This window comes from Anopheles ziemanni, chromosome 2, assembly GCF_943734765.1.
Source record: "Anopheles ziemanni chromosome 2, idAnoZiCoDA_A2_x.2, whole genome shotgun sequence".
Lineage (NCBI taxonomy): Eukaryota > Metazoa > Arthropoda > Insecta > Diptera > Culicidae > Anopheles > Anopheles ziemanni.
In genome coordinates this window covers 1,285,669-1,299,204 of record NC_080705.1, presented here as the reverse complement: position 1 = coordinate 1,299,204, position 13,536 = coordinate 1,285,669, and the positions used below count along the sequence as shown (strand labels likewise).

General features: G+C 48.1%; 2 protein-coding genes across 2 annotated transcripts in view; one reads left to right on the top strand and one right to left on the bottom strand.

Moving 5' to 3' along the window:
• Positions 1–694: 694 nt before the first annotated feature.
• LOC131294922 (histidine protein methyltransferase 1 homolog) lies at positions 695–1,883 on the top strand. Its single transcript, XM_058322977.1, has 4 exons — positions 695–755; positions 823–1,250; positions 1,309–1,553; positions 1,642–1,883. The coding sequence occupies exons 1-4, from the start codon at positions 695–697 to the stop codon at positions 1,793–1,795; spliced, it is 888 nt and encodes a 295-aa protein (XP_058178960.1). The 3' UTR covers positions 1,796–1,883.
• Positions 1,884–4,268: 2,385 nt separating this feature from the next.
• Positions 4,269–13,536, bottom strand: part of LOC131282536 (rap1 GTPase-activating protein 1) — a 118,515-nt gene continuing 109,247 nt past the window's right edge. The window contains exons 4-7 of the mRNA XM_058312033.1: positions 5,726–7,510; positions 5,332–5,653; positions 4,760–5,133; positions 4,269–4,679 (exon numbers count right to left, since the gene is read on the bottom strand). Of these exons, the coding sequence (XP_058168016.1) occupies positions 4,539–4,679; positions 4,760–5,133; positions 5,332–5,653; positions 5,726–7,510 (2,622 nt within the window). The 3' untranslated portion in view covers positions 4,269–4,538. The remainder of the gene's footprint in view (positions 4,680–4,759; positions 5,134–5,331; positions 5,654–5,725; positions 7,511–13,536) is intronic.

The following is a 13,536-nucleotide window of genomic DNA, read 5'->3' as shown; positions in this document are numbered from 1 at the left end:
CACATTGGGAAAATGTTATTAAAATTATTTATATTTGACATTTTAAAAAGCGTTAAGTTCTTGAATGATATTTTACTTGCTACCTATAACAAAAAGAAAAGGAGCAATGAAACTTCAAGGAGTCTTAAGAGCTGAGTTCTCGATTTACCCACTCGAATTCATCATATGCATAAGCCCATAACTGGCTCGGGATGGACACGGCAGGTAAAGTTAAGATGTTCCCCAACAATCGTCTTTCGCCACGGCTGTGTAACGACCCGCATCGGAAACAGTAGGATTCTTTACGACCAGCTGCAGTTCGATTGGAGTGACGATCACCTCGTACCCGTGTCCTGCATTCGACAGAGTCTAAAGTAGGATAGGAGTAGTATTTCGAAATGATCCTTGCGGGACGACCAGCTGCTCTGGATACGTTCACAATCGGCTGGTTATTAACGGGGTAGAAGGACACAAATTGTACTCCCTAATACTTTATTTTATTTATTGTATCTTTTTACCAACACGTGCTCGTATTTAATTTTTAAAATCGTTCAAAATTTTCGAATCAAAGGTGTACACAATAAGGTAAACTGCGAATGTCATTCTAGTCTGGTACACCTCAAGCTATACACACCCTGGAAACAAAAGTAAACAAACACGCCGGCTCGTTGATCAGTTTCGTAGCATTTAAGTTTAGTTTTATATCATTTACAACATGTTTAAGTTTTCGTTTCAAGTGGAATCAGAAGAAGAATCGGCTTTATCAAAAGATGAAAGTAAGTTCAATATGCATTCGCTGCGCATGTTTGTTTTAATCGTTCATATCTTCAACAGATTTGGTAGTGACCTCACAAAAATCGAATGAAAATGAAACACGTGCAGAAGACACTCCGGTATATCCTTGCGAAGAACTATGTGTAGATACAATCCTTGTTGGACCCCGATCCATTAATCCGGAAGTAACGTGCAATTTCACCCCGGTACCGGAATGTTCGATAGCGTACCTCAACCATCTAGCTCTGCTGGAAGAGACATTCACCGACGATATTGTCACGGCCGAACTAGATCATTCCGATCTCGTGCCCAATCGCTACGAGGGAGGGTTGAAGGTTTGGGAGTGTACGTTCGATTTGGGAAAGTTTCTGGTTAGCTCGGAGGACCTTAAGGCGCTGTTTCAGGGAAAGAAAGTGCTTGATCTTGGCTGTGGCGCGGGAGTTTTGGGCATCGAGGCGATCCAGCTTGGAGCCAGTAGTGTACATTTTCAGGATTATGTGAGTAAAGGGAAGATTTGATGTCATAAAAGCAAGCTTATATGAAGTCTAATTTCAGAATAAGGACGTCCTCACGAAAACGACGATGATAAACTATGATCTAAATTGCCGTTCGGATGATAAGAACGGGTCGGATGTACCAGTCGCTGCAGTCAAGTTCTTTTCCGGCGATTGGGGTAGCTTTACGGACAATTACGATGAAAAGTACGATATTATTCTAACGTCGGAAACGATATACTCTACCCAGAACTATGGAAAACTTCTGCAACTGTTCGACCGAAAGTTAGAAGCCGATGGAATAATGTATCCTTTTGAAGAAACTATCCACTTTCACTCTCCATGCTTCAGCCAAGCTCCGTATTTCTTTTCCTTACTACATTGGACATTTCAGATATCTCGCAGCTAAAACTTACTACTTCGGAGTCGGCGGAGGTGTCCGGCTGTTTGAAGATGCACTGGCATCCGATGACCGCTTCCAGTGCGAAACCGTTTGGAAGTGTGATATAGGAGTGAAGCGAGAAATACTGAAAATTTCCCGAAAGTAAGTCATGCTGCAATACAATCTTTAAAGGCACAAAAGTCGGTGATTTGTTTTGAAAGATATATTTAAAATATATACTCTACTAAAGTTGTCATAAATTTATGTGTGTTGTTGCATTTACTATCTTTTCTCGTAACAGACTCTCCGGTTTGTGTTTTTTCTTATCTCTTGATCTCTCTCTTCCTTTCCATGTACTAATAAGTATAATTTTTACTCGTTTGTTTTCTCTCTTGGTATTTTGTTGTCCTCTATGTGCCGCAGTTGGGTGCGTTAATGTAGTAATAATAATGTCCATCTCCTTGCTGGGTATGGTATGGGATTTTAGTGTATTTCTCTCTTTGTCCTTCAACAAACAATATAGTGACCATACTCGTATCCTATTCGTACCTCGGCACCTCTTTTCCCTCCATACGCTTTCCTTCCTTCTATTTGTTTTTACTGGTGCAGTTACATTTGGGTGCATTTGATGCAGTAGACGGGGGTGGGGGGTTTTTTTTTATCCAATTATACATTTACCGGGGGGTTGTAAACATATTTTCCATTTGCTCTGGACACATTTATCTGAACCATTGACTGGTTTCTCTATTCAACACTGATAAGCCAAATGATTTAACCATAATAGATTTTCTTCTCGTTGTAAAAATGAACAACATAAAGTGTCCAATACTGATTGAAAGCAGTTCAACATTTTCGGTTTGCGCTAATTCTATTACACTCATGAACATACACACATATACGCATTATGGTAGAAGGCATGATCACGACGAGGACGATAACGACGAGTCAGAGAGGATGGAGAGATGGGAAAGTACGAGTAATCCGAATATTATCCTCATATAGGAGTCACAAGTTCGCTTGTCAAGTGCTTTACGCTTTGCCATGTCGTACCGTCCGCCGAAAGATCCGGGGAGAACGTTTGCAGCAACAGTTAGAGCTTAGTTACGCTTTGTATCTTTTGGGAATGTTGTTAACTTTGGTATCGATTAAGCCTTCCCTTTGCCCGCCCAACATCATTCGCCAGGAAAAAACGGGCGAAGATGAACGGAACGGCGAAGGAAGTGTAAAACAACTAAAGATTTAATCTTACGCACGTGAATTCGTCTGGGATTTGTAAATTATAGGTGAATGTTTGCAAGGGTTGCGGTCTACGGTCGTTTTCGTTTCTTTTCGATAAATTTCGTTACGATATTCCAATGTTTTTTTCCCCCTTGAGCTTACGCCGAAAACATGGATAAATACGATAAGAAGGCAGTTGAGGTTTGATTTTTCATTACTTTCTCCGCTCCGAAATCGACGCTCCAATTCCATTAATGGCGTGCGATTGTTTGCATACGGAAATACAAAGTTACAGGTTGAGAACGACGACGACGAGCAAAAAGGTTGTAAAGTCGAAAAAGTTCCCATTAGTTCGTTGTCGGGAGTAGTGTTGTTACTAGCTATTCTAAACTTATATCATTAAAAAAAAACGAGGCTAAAAATGGTTTTGAAAAGGGGATACACACAAGGCCTTTCTCTCGAGAAAAGCAAACACGAACGCCGTGTCGCTCCTGTGGCTGGTTTGTAGTGTTAGGTAGCAAGTTATTGCACGTTAGCATCGTGTCTGTCTGACAGAGGGGCGGCACACACCTTTAAGGATGGATGCTGGCCCGCATCCCGCCTCCTTTCCAAGGGAACTCCGATGCAGGTACTGTTTTGGTCTCTGCGCCTACAACACTACTGCTACAACAACAACGACTACTACTTCTACTACTTTTAGTACTTTGATAGCCTTCAAACTGTGACCAGCGGCATATCGGCATCGTTTTGTAGACAATATTTTTTCATGCTGTTACAGTTGCATTATTGCACATAGAACATAATGTTTTGCTTAGCCAACCATCCATCTACATTATGCACAGATTCGTTTCGTTTGCCTTGCTTGCTGCTACCCCCCTTTTTTTAACCATTCATAATACATTATAGCGTTCGAAATATTTCTTTTTCCCCCTTTACACGCTCATTAAACGTTCTTATATATTAACTTTTCTTTGATTATTTGGTTTCTCTTTAGCAAATTCGCTCTTCCTCCTCCTCGCAACATGAAAGCCACGATCAATGATCCACATCCCCGACAGTTTAAATGGTAATTGACACTTACACCACACAGTGTACGCCTTGGAGGCGCGCATACGAGAAACGGGACAAACTGTACCCTCAATGTGTCCACCCACCAGTACCATTAGAAGTAAAGTATGCTGCATGAAAAAGGCTATTTACACAGTCTTGCTCCACAAACGCTTAAGATCGAAGTAAATACTTGTTTCCTGTTTTCCTTTGCTTCCTCCTTTGCCTTTGCCCGCGACGCCGAGCAATGGGTAAAAACATTCGCTTAGCTTTGATGCGAACGTGATAGATTCGTGGCTTAAAAACATCATCTTAAAGTAAAACTGAAATAAATAGATAAAGGGGAAAACGAACGACCTGCTTCTGATGCTCGTCCTCGTGTATTTGTGACAGGCAATTTCGATCCTTGGACGTGCTGGTTTCTGCAGCAAAACACCGTCCTCTTCTTAGCGTATCTCTCAACAGCGGATACTCTTTAAACAATACAAACAAAACGGCTGTACATGAAAAGAAAGATTCTTAACGATAGGTTTGGGGGGGGGTTTGGGTGAAAGGGAAACAAATCCCATCGGACAACAGACACTACTTTCGTCTATCATCGGTAGCAGAAGCTCGAGAGATTGCAGGGATCCGTCCGAGGGGATTTAGATCGGATCTGCGACGGCTGCCGGTAAGCACTCTTTCAGGAGATCGCGTAATCGGAGGATCTCTTTGCCAGCGGCTGCCAGGTCACCTTGTAGCGATAATTCACGTTCACGTAGACGCTTGATGTCACGTTGGCAGGTCTAAAATGGTAGGGAAAAAGAACGTTAGAAATGTTCTTCCTTTGCAACGGATCCGGGCCGTCCATCCGTCTTTTACTTACCACATTCTGCCGAAGGAGATCCAGTTTATCACATTTCAAGCGAGTTATCTCTTGCTTCATACCCTCGACCTGTTGCAGCGCTTCTTGGGTGAGTCCGGTCGCTCCCACGAGCATACCGCCGGTGGTGCTGACGGTCGAACCGGTGCCGGAGCTCGCACTTCCCCCGCTGTTCCGCAGCTCTCGGTTTCCACCGTCGATCGTGACACTGGCACCGCTAATGCTTACGCTGACCACACTGCCTCCGCCGTTGGTCGAACCGGTACCATCCAGGCACAGTGAGCAGGCCTTCGTGGTGGCATCGGCCGACGACATCGATTCCAGGCCGGTGTCACTGTCGATGTACGTCGCGCCCGCATCTACCGTGGGGAGAAAAACTTCAAATCATAAATCGAAACCAAAACGAATCGAAATAAAATGAACCAATGGGAAAAGGTTATTGAAACAACCAAATCGATAATAAAAGAAAGGGAAAAACAGTTCGAAATCTGTTAGTATATTGTAATCGGGAAAGCGGAATATTTATGAACATACGGGAACATACAGTAGCATTTGGCAACGACAACAACACTTACCCATCGGATCGAGATCGACACTGTTGAGGCTGGAATCGTCACTGGTTTCGGACATGGCCACTGGGCCATTGCTGTTGGTGCCTGCTCCACCACCGGCGCCATTCGTACCCCCGCCGGCACCGTTGTTGTTTCCTGCTCCGTTGGAGAGATTCTTTCCGATCGTGTTGTTGTTGTTGTTGTTTGGTGCACTGTTGCTGTTGTTGTTGTTGGTAAGGTTGGGATTGATCGAACACCGGGAGGTGATGTCCGGCGAGGATGCAACCGAGTCGTTCGGTGATTTGCGTGACCCAGTCGTGCTGCTCTTCGACAACGAACGGCCAATCTATTGGAAATGGGGATGAAAATAATCAGGTTAGGTTCTCGAACGACCTTTCGAGCTTACCATAACACTTACGTTGACAGCTCCTCCAGGACCACAGGGGGTGTCGGATACGATCCCCAGCCCATCCTTGGATTTCTTCATCGAGTTGTGATGTTTGCTGTTGGACTCGACGCTCCCAGCGCCGCTGCTTCCGTTGTTGGTTGGGTCGGAGTTTTGCGATCGAAGCCGCGCATTCAGTGCCTTCCGTACCGTGTCGATGAAGCGGGCCCCCGTGAAGCCTCCCTCCGACTTTGGTGTTTCCGGAGTGGGCGAGGTGGGCGCACCACCGCCCAGCACGTCAGCGCCAAGGAAATCGCGCGTCTTTTCCTTCAGCTCGTCGACCAAATTCTGCAGCAACGAGGAACGGGTGCGCAGTTCGAGCTGCGCGAACTTATCCGCCTTGTAGCACGCGTTCTCGGCGTTGATCAGCTTGGTCAGGAGGAACTCTTTCAGCTCCGGGCCCTTCTTGAATACTGACGGTTGGGGTAGGGTCGGCCCGAAGAACGGCACGTCGTCCCGTGCGGTGACCGAGATCTTGTACCGGCAGTTCGGGGTGTTCGGCTCGATCGGCTGCACGACGATGAACGCGTGCAGAAAGTGGCTCGCGATCATGGCCGGCGAGAAGGGTGTGTTCTCCTCCTGGAACACGATCGCCACGATGTCGTTGCCGATGTGGCGCTTGCGCTGGAGCTGCTGGGGATCCGCCTCCGTGTAGGGCAGCAGCGTCGACACGTGGAACATGATCTCGCGCTCCTTAAACACGTCGTACACGGCCGTGTCGCCCGTGTGGCCATTCTGAATGTCCAGCCCCCCGCGGTAGCCCTTGTGATCGCGCAGCCGAATGCGCTGCCCGAGCAGCTCGAGGAATTCGTCGAACGCCGGCGTCATCTCGCTGTTGCAGAACAGCTCCTCCTCTGTCGTCTGCCCGAAGCGTTGGTACAGTACGCCGAATTTGAAGTTCGTCACGAGCACATGCTCGTCGTAGCTGGCGATCAGCGAGGACGCCTTCGGGCACAGCACCGGCATGAACGTGTCCACGTTGATCTGCTCGTTCAACAAGCGCGCCATCTTGATCGGCGACGGGTTGCTGCCAAGGCAGGACGCCGGAATGAGCTCGTGCATGGTGCCGGTTCGTAGTCGCAACAGTATCCGGATGTGGTCCTGGTTGGCCACGTTCTCCGACTTGATCGAGAGCAGCACCGGCCCGAGCTGATCGTCGTGCCCGACCAGGTTGGAGTGCTCGCGCGAAATGAAGAACCGCCGGTAGCACTTGGCCGTGTCGTCCGACTCGATCTTACCCACCCGCCAAGTCGTGTGTGCCGGTACCTCGTACGACGCGTCGTGATCCGTCCCGTCCACCCAGTACCCGCCGCTGCTCGGTACGACGATCATCGGATGCGGACCCGGCTTGCCGAGGGCGTCCTCCAGCAACCGCTGGACGGGCGGCACGGTCGAGATGATCGACGAGGACTGCGAGCTGACCGACGACTGCGACTGATACTGTGGGTGTTGTTGCTGGTGGTGGTGCAGCCCTCCGTTGCTGCCCCCGCCCGCCGACAGCGTGTGATGCAGGTGGACGCTCGAGCTGTTCGACAGCAGATGCGGCGAGGCCGGCGTCGAGTTGGAGGTCGAGTGCGGATTCGAGGACATGCTGTTCGAGTGGCGCAGAAGTGATCTCGTGTTCCCCGCTCCTCCTCCTCCTCCACCACCACCACCCATGGACTGGGGTATTTGTACGGTAAGGTTGTTACTCGACTCACTGCCGGCGCTGCCGTTTGCGTGCGGATTTGTGATTCGTTCATCGCCACCACGAGAATTCTGCAAGGATTGGAAGAGAAAAAGAGAAGCACGATTAAAATATATATCCACCGAACACGTAAAGACAATCGCAGACATCGTGTGTGTGGAGTGGTGCGGTGCTGACCCTCTTCAGTCCCCAAACACTTTCTGGAACCGGTTTCGACCGACGACGGTGGCCGAAGGTGGACCATTTTTCCGTCAAACCCAAACGTTCGTGAAAACAGGTGCGCCAACCAACCAGCATAAACTAGTTAAAATAAGTCACCTTTACTTGCCCCCAGAGCGCGTTCGTTCATATCCAACGTCCCAATTACTTCGGGACAGGTCTAGCAAACAGTCGATGATTTAGCAACCATTCCAAACTGAGTGTTTGCTGTGAAGCCTGTGCCCGTTCCACCCATCTTTCAGTGAATGATGTGACACACCTAAAAGACATTTTAATATCACTGAAGGTTTCACCGATTTACAACGATCTTTCGCGTTAGCGACAAATCACAATAATGACGAATGGGTTGGTTCAAACGAATGCGAACATTTGCACACCTCACATGGTATTATTTGAACCAGTGTTAAGTGGTTTCGTAAACAGAGAAAGAGAGAGATCTTCGTGTCTCCTACAACAGCTGATCCTCAACGGATGCTTACGAGCGTTCACTTCTTCGTGGTTGGTTTCGATTCGGTTTCGGAATTCGTAAAACCGTTCGCAAGCAATCCCACGGTTGCAAAATAACCCATTCGACACGACAACAAATTCTGGTTCCGAATAGCATTCAGCTGGCCAACCACGACACCCCCGGAAGGTGCTAACTGAAAGCCATTATTACCGCAGCACCAGAAGCGGGCGGTCGCTTTTCCCCGGGAAGAAAGCGGAAGCATTAGCATGGAATGGGATCGTGTAAATTGCGGCCAGCATAGAGTCCGTCCAGTAGAAGTCGAAACAGGAAGCGCCCGCCGACACGGGGACACATTTATGAACAGCAAACCGACACCGGCAACAACGTTGTTAGACGTTCTAGTGTTCGCCCTCCGGTCGGTCGTTTGCTTTCTTACTCGCAGGTCGTAATTTCCAATGCACTCACGCCTTGACGATGAGACGATGGCCACACGTTGAACGTTGGTTTAATGAGATGTAGTGTGTTGTGTTGCAGCGTTATTTAGCGACTTGATACACATCCAACAACCGCTCGTACGTGGGTCGTGATCTTACGCCGCGCCGGAAAAGCCATCCACCGTCAGAAATGGCGAAATGCAGAGAAAGTCACGTCGCCGCGCGCTTTTGTCGAGAAAGAAGAAAGAAGGAACAACCGCCTCCCGGGGGGAATTCGACTTACGTAATCCAGAGTCCCAGTAGTTCTCCGGAGGGGCCAGACTATGACTAATCACGACACAACGACGTTGTATTGTAGTTTCCTATTTCTATTTCGTGTGCGCGAATGTAGGGCTTCGTTCGAAATGCAAACGACGGACGGACGGGTCGTTGGGAAAAACATTGTGTGCCCAAGGAAAATAGTCCACCGCGAGTCGGCCTAGCCATTTGCTTGATTTTATTGGGGTTTAGTACACCTTTATAGCGAGCCGTACAATGGGGAAAAAACAGCGTGATAAAATGTTACTTCACCGGACTCCACTCGCGTTGTGGTGTGTGTGTGTGTGTGTTCATTTCAAGAACGTTTGAGGCCACCGTCGTAATTATCGATCGTCGGAAACGGGATTTCGACTCCCGGAAAGGATGTAAAATATCCATGAACCCTCACCAGAAGTTATCGTATGACACGATCGCCATCATCATTAGCGCGCGCGCGCTTGGGGTCACCTTTCGCGCGCGGTCAACAATCGCACTTCGAGAAGGTCACTGTTGGTTCACCACCCTCTCTCCTGTTTGATAACCACAACGGACCTCCACTTTAGCTACTCATCAATCAACGGGGGTGGTCCGGTCGTCGGAGGAAGGTTTTTCAATTCACGACTAGAGGGCGCCTTTCCACTGTGGCGTGAAGGAAAAATGGAAAGGTTCGCCAGCGGTTGCCCCGTTGGTTGCTATCGAGCGATATAGTTACGCGGGAATGAATTATTCAGATCCACATGGTATATGGTCGGCCCTAGGACGAGGGCCCCTTAGAGTTGGGTATGCGTGGAAATGGCTGCCAAAAACAAAGAGAAGAAAACGGGGCGCTTTGACCCAACGGCCCAACGGAATTTGTGTAATGGATTTTTCCAGGAGTGTAATAATAAATCCATTAACACAAAATACGATTTTCTGCGATGGGACATTACAACCTCCCAAATGTGTAGATGAAGAACAAAAAAAAAAAAGGATCCCAAAAAACAAATATCCCTCCGACATTTTACTCTGTGACCTCTCACGTCTGGAAGGGAAAGCGGACGGCGAAAAGTATATGCAGTAAAATATGGCCACCGCACGCCATTCGCCGATTATTATGATCGATGGATGGATGGACGGGCTAACGGCGAGCACGTGGAGGAGGGTACAGCGAGTCATTTATCCACTTATCAGCTAGGGGTTTGACTGAAGAACTGTCTTGTACAAATACCGTTTAATGCTCCCTCGGTTCGTTCGTTCTTGTGGTGTGGAAATCATTTTCGCCAACGAAGTACCTTTCTCGCTCCATTCGTGTTCCACAACCGTAACTATCTACTAACTGATAGCAATTGCTATGTAAATTAGGGGTGGAAAATGTTGATGTAATATATACTCATTTCAGTGTTGCGTATTGTTTATTTCCCACATGAGTTGGTATATGAAGCAGGAAAATTTAAAAATACTAAATACAGTTCCCGCAACTGCCACATGTCTGGTTATAATGAAAAGCCTATTTTCCAACTCACCCCACCTCAATGTGTGTGTTTGTGGCTAAGATAGTTTTTACTCTCTACTAATAAACATAAACATAAACGGTATGTGAAAATATGCAACCGACGATCGTTCGTCACGCCATCCTCAGAATTCCTTACCCTTCTCCACAAAAGAAAATGAAATAATTTTCCCGACCTGCAGTGGCCGCCGCGTCTTGCTTGACGAGGAAAAGTTTAAACGTTCTTCCCATCTGTGAGGAAGGGCACTCACGGTCTGTTGTTTTGTTTCGGAAGCTATAACCACTGCAGCCACTTGGCGATTTTAATGTCCCGCACGAAGAGTTCTACTCCAGGTGGGAATCCACCGGACCGAGGCAAGTGGTTTTAAGAGAAGTAATTATAAAACCGTTCCCCCCTTTCGCCGGCTATCACTACAAGATCACCGCCCAACGTCGTCGTCGGGTCTGGGGAGGTGATCCGTTTGCTGGTCCAGCGGATACTTTCTGGACCGTGATATTGCAGGGTTTTCGCATTCGCATTAAATTGCCCGTCTCCCTGAAAAGTCGGCTTTTTCCTTTTTCCAGCAGTTCTGTTTCCGGCAACTTGGACTTTGGAAAAGGGCCTACGTCGTGGCCGTTGGGCTTTGGAGAAGAGTTTTCTCGTGCCCCAAAGGAACAAAAAGAGTGACTCTCTCGGACTCTCGGGGTGGTACATAAATTAATCTGCAGTCATGCGAATGTATTTAGAGATCGGCCGAGCGCGATATGAATCCCCCTCCCCCTTCCTGGTGGGGTGCATCATCCATAAGCAAACAAAACAAACACACATACATCGCGGGGTTTTCTTCCGACAACGGGAAAGGAGGAGACAAAGACGGAAAAATTGGTACGCTTAAGTTGGTACGCTTCTGCCGGGACGCTCTGAACCGTGACCACACCGCCGTGAAGGCCAGTGCACAAACAGAAGCGTACTGCCGATGGGTAATGGAAGCCTCTCCTCCGCCGACAAGGAAAACACAGTCGGTTCTTGGCCATTCGGTTCGTCCGTTGACCGCCGCCGCCGGTCATATGGGTGGGAAACAAAATCACCACAACACAATTCCCTCCGCGCGATCTACATAATCATAATTGAATGTGGGAAAGCTGTCTCGGCTAAGACATGTCGGGCATGAGAGGCGTCCACCAGGTTTTCCATCGGCGTTCTGCGGTTTTACCATCGGTGAGAAATGTCCGGCGCGTCATGTTTCGGTTCGCTGAACAAAAGTGTTCATTTCATTCTTGGACGCAAGGTGGATGATTCCTTCAAGACGATGTTCTAACGTTCCAGAATCAACTTGCCTAAATGTGACTTAAAAGAAGTTCGCTCGGAAAAACGGCCAACCGACTAAATATAGCCCATTTTTCTGGCAAACACACACACACGCTAACGTCTCGGGGATGTCGTAAAGAATACTGTCAAAAATAACAACCCCCCGGTGGCGTTGCACTTTTTGTTTACTTCTCTGCTCCCCAAAATAGACGCGCGACCGCGAGAAATATGCACCTGATATTTAACGGTTTGATGAAAAATGACAACCGAATTGATCAGCTCCGGTGCGGAGTTGGAGGTGCAGGGGACGGTTTTGTGTAACAAATGTGCATTTTCCGTATTGTTTGGGGGTTGCTTCCTGTGCGCGCCCGATCTTTTGAACCTCGACGTTTACGCTCTGCTGCGTTGCAGAGTTGTTGCTCGTTCTTGGCTTCCACCGCGTTGTGTGTTGTGCCTTTTCCTAAACGGTGCATTTTTACAGTTTGTTAATAATATCGCCGTTGCTAGGAAAAAAGGGAAAAATAAAACAATCATCAACGGAAACCCGGTGCTCGGTTCAACCTGCACGAAATAGGAAAGAAAAAAAAAAACGAACGCCATCCAAACGTATAAACGAGTCGAGTAAAAAAACTGGAAAACGTTTGATTAACGATGTTCCCGCCGACGACCATCCCCCTCGTCTCTAACTGGGCTCGAACTCGGTTATGCGCCATCCTTTTGCGCCCCCTCGTCCTTGCATCCCCCCTCATCGTGTCTGCGTCGTTCGCATGCATATTTATCCTCGGCACGTCATGTGTTTCCGTTTTCCTGTTTCGTCCTTTCGTTTCCCACACTTTTCTACAAGCCATGGTGCAGGATGTGTGTGTGTGTGTCTGTTTCCCGGGTTGTATGAGGAATTAATTTCCCGAGCCCACATCCACCCGCCGCAACACAAAAACGGCAACGGGAACGGCGCTCAAGTGGTTTTGTGTCGGGACATTATTGTCGACTTCCGGGCGTTCGCTCTTTTCTTTCCGTTCCGTTCGTGTCTCCTTCTTCATTTTGCTTCATAATTCGTGTCATGGACATGTGGGTAGAAAGGTGCGGAAAAAGGATCCTGACGAGAACACCCGTTTCCTCACGGTGTACCTGACCCCTCACCCCCGAGAGTTGGGTGTTGTCTCGATGCAGCGTCACATCTTTAACATGCAGCGATTCCCATACGCCTAAAGGAAAGGGAAGGGCCTAAACCGTGGTATATTTCTCGTTTTCTGCACACACATTTTCCGGTCCTCGAGCAATCGCTTCCACATGAAAAAATCACGAGTGGGCAGCGGCTGGTACGTGACTGGTTTGCAGGATACAAGATCAAGCGTACGACCGCGACTGACTCTGAAAACACACACGTTCTGCAACACGCATAGAAGTCTGGCTCCCTGTTGTAGAATCAATATTCATGCACTACCCTCGCGTCGCGATGACCTCAACCACCTCCCAGTTTTCTGTTTAAAATTGCCTCTAAAATGTGGCCGATAAAGATAAGGCAAGTTCCACCAAAAACAAAAACCATCCTTTCCCCGCGGGAAAAGAACACAAGCCGCTGCACAATGCCGATGGTTGGTAGGTTGGGGTTCTGCAAACGATTAGATCGATGTGTGTGTGTTGTGTGTCCCATGGCGGCGCATTAGTCCGGTTTTGCTGCAGAGCGCGCGCTTGGCCTGGATTGCACCGAAATTAGGTCGAGCCCAGCAATTTGTTTTCCACCTCTCAAAACGTGGTAGCCCGTTCCTCCGCGGTGCAGAGCCTTGCTCTGATGCAACGTCAAACTGCATTTAGAAACACAGCACCACACACAAACACACACACATAAACCGTGCGATTTCCTAACGAAGCCTGAAGAACGTCCATGCGGTGTTTTAAATTTATAGCATGCCAACATTCGC

Excerpts from the sequence above, each read along its gene's own strand:
- LOC131294922 (XM_058322977.1), top strand. The coding sequence starts at position 695 with ATGTTTAAGTTTTCGTTTCAAGTGGAATCAGAAGAAGAATCGGCTTTA. Across the intron at positions 756-822 it reads GGCTTTATCAAAAGATGAAA|TGACCTCACAAAAATCGAAT; the intron begins GTAAGTTCAATA and ends CAGATTTGGTAG. Across the intron at positions 1,251-1,308 it reads GTGTACATTTTCAGGATTAT|AATAAGGACGTCCTCACGAA; the intron begins GTGAGTAAAGGG and ends GTCTAATTTCAG.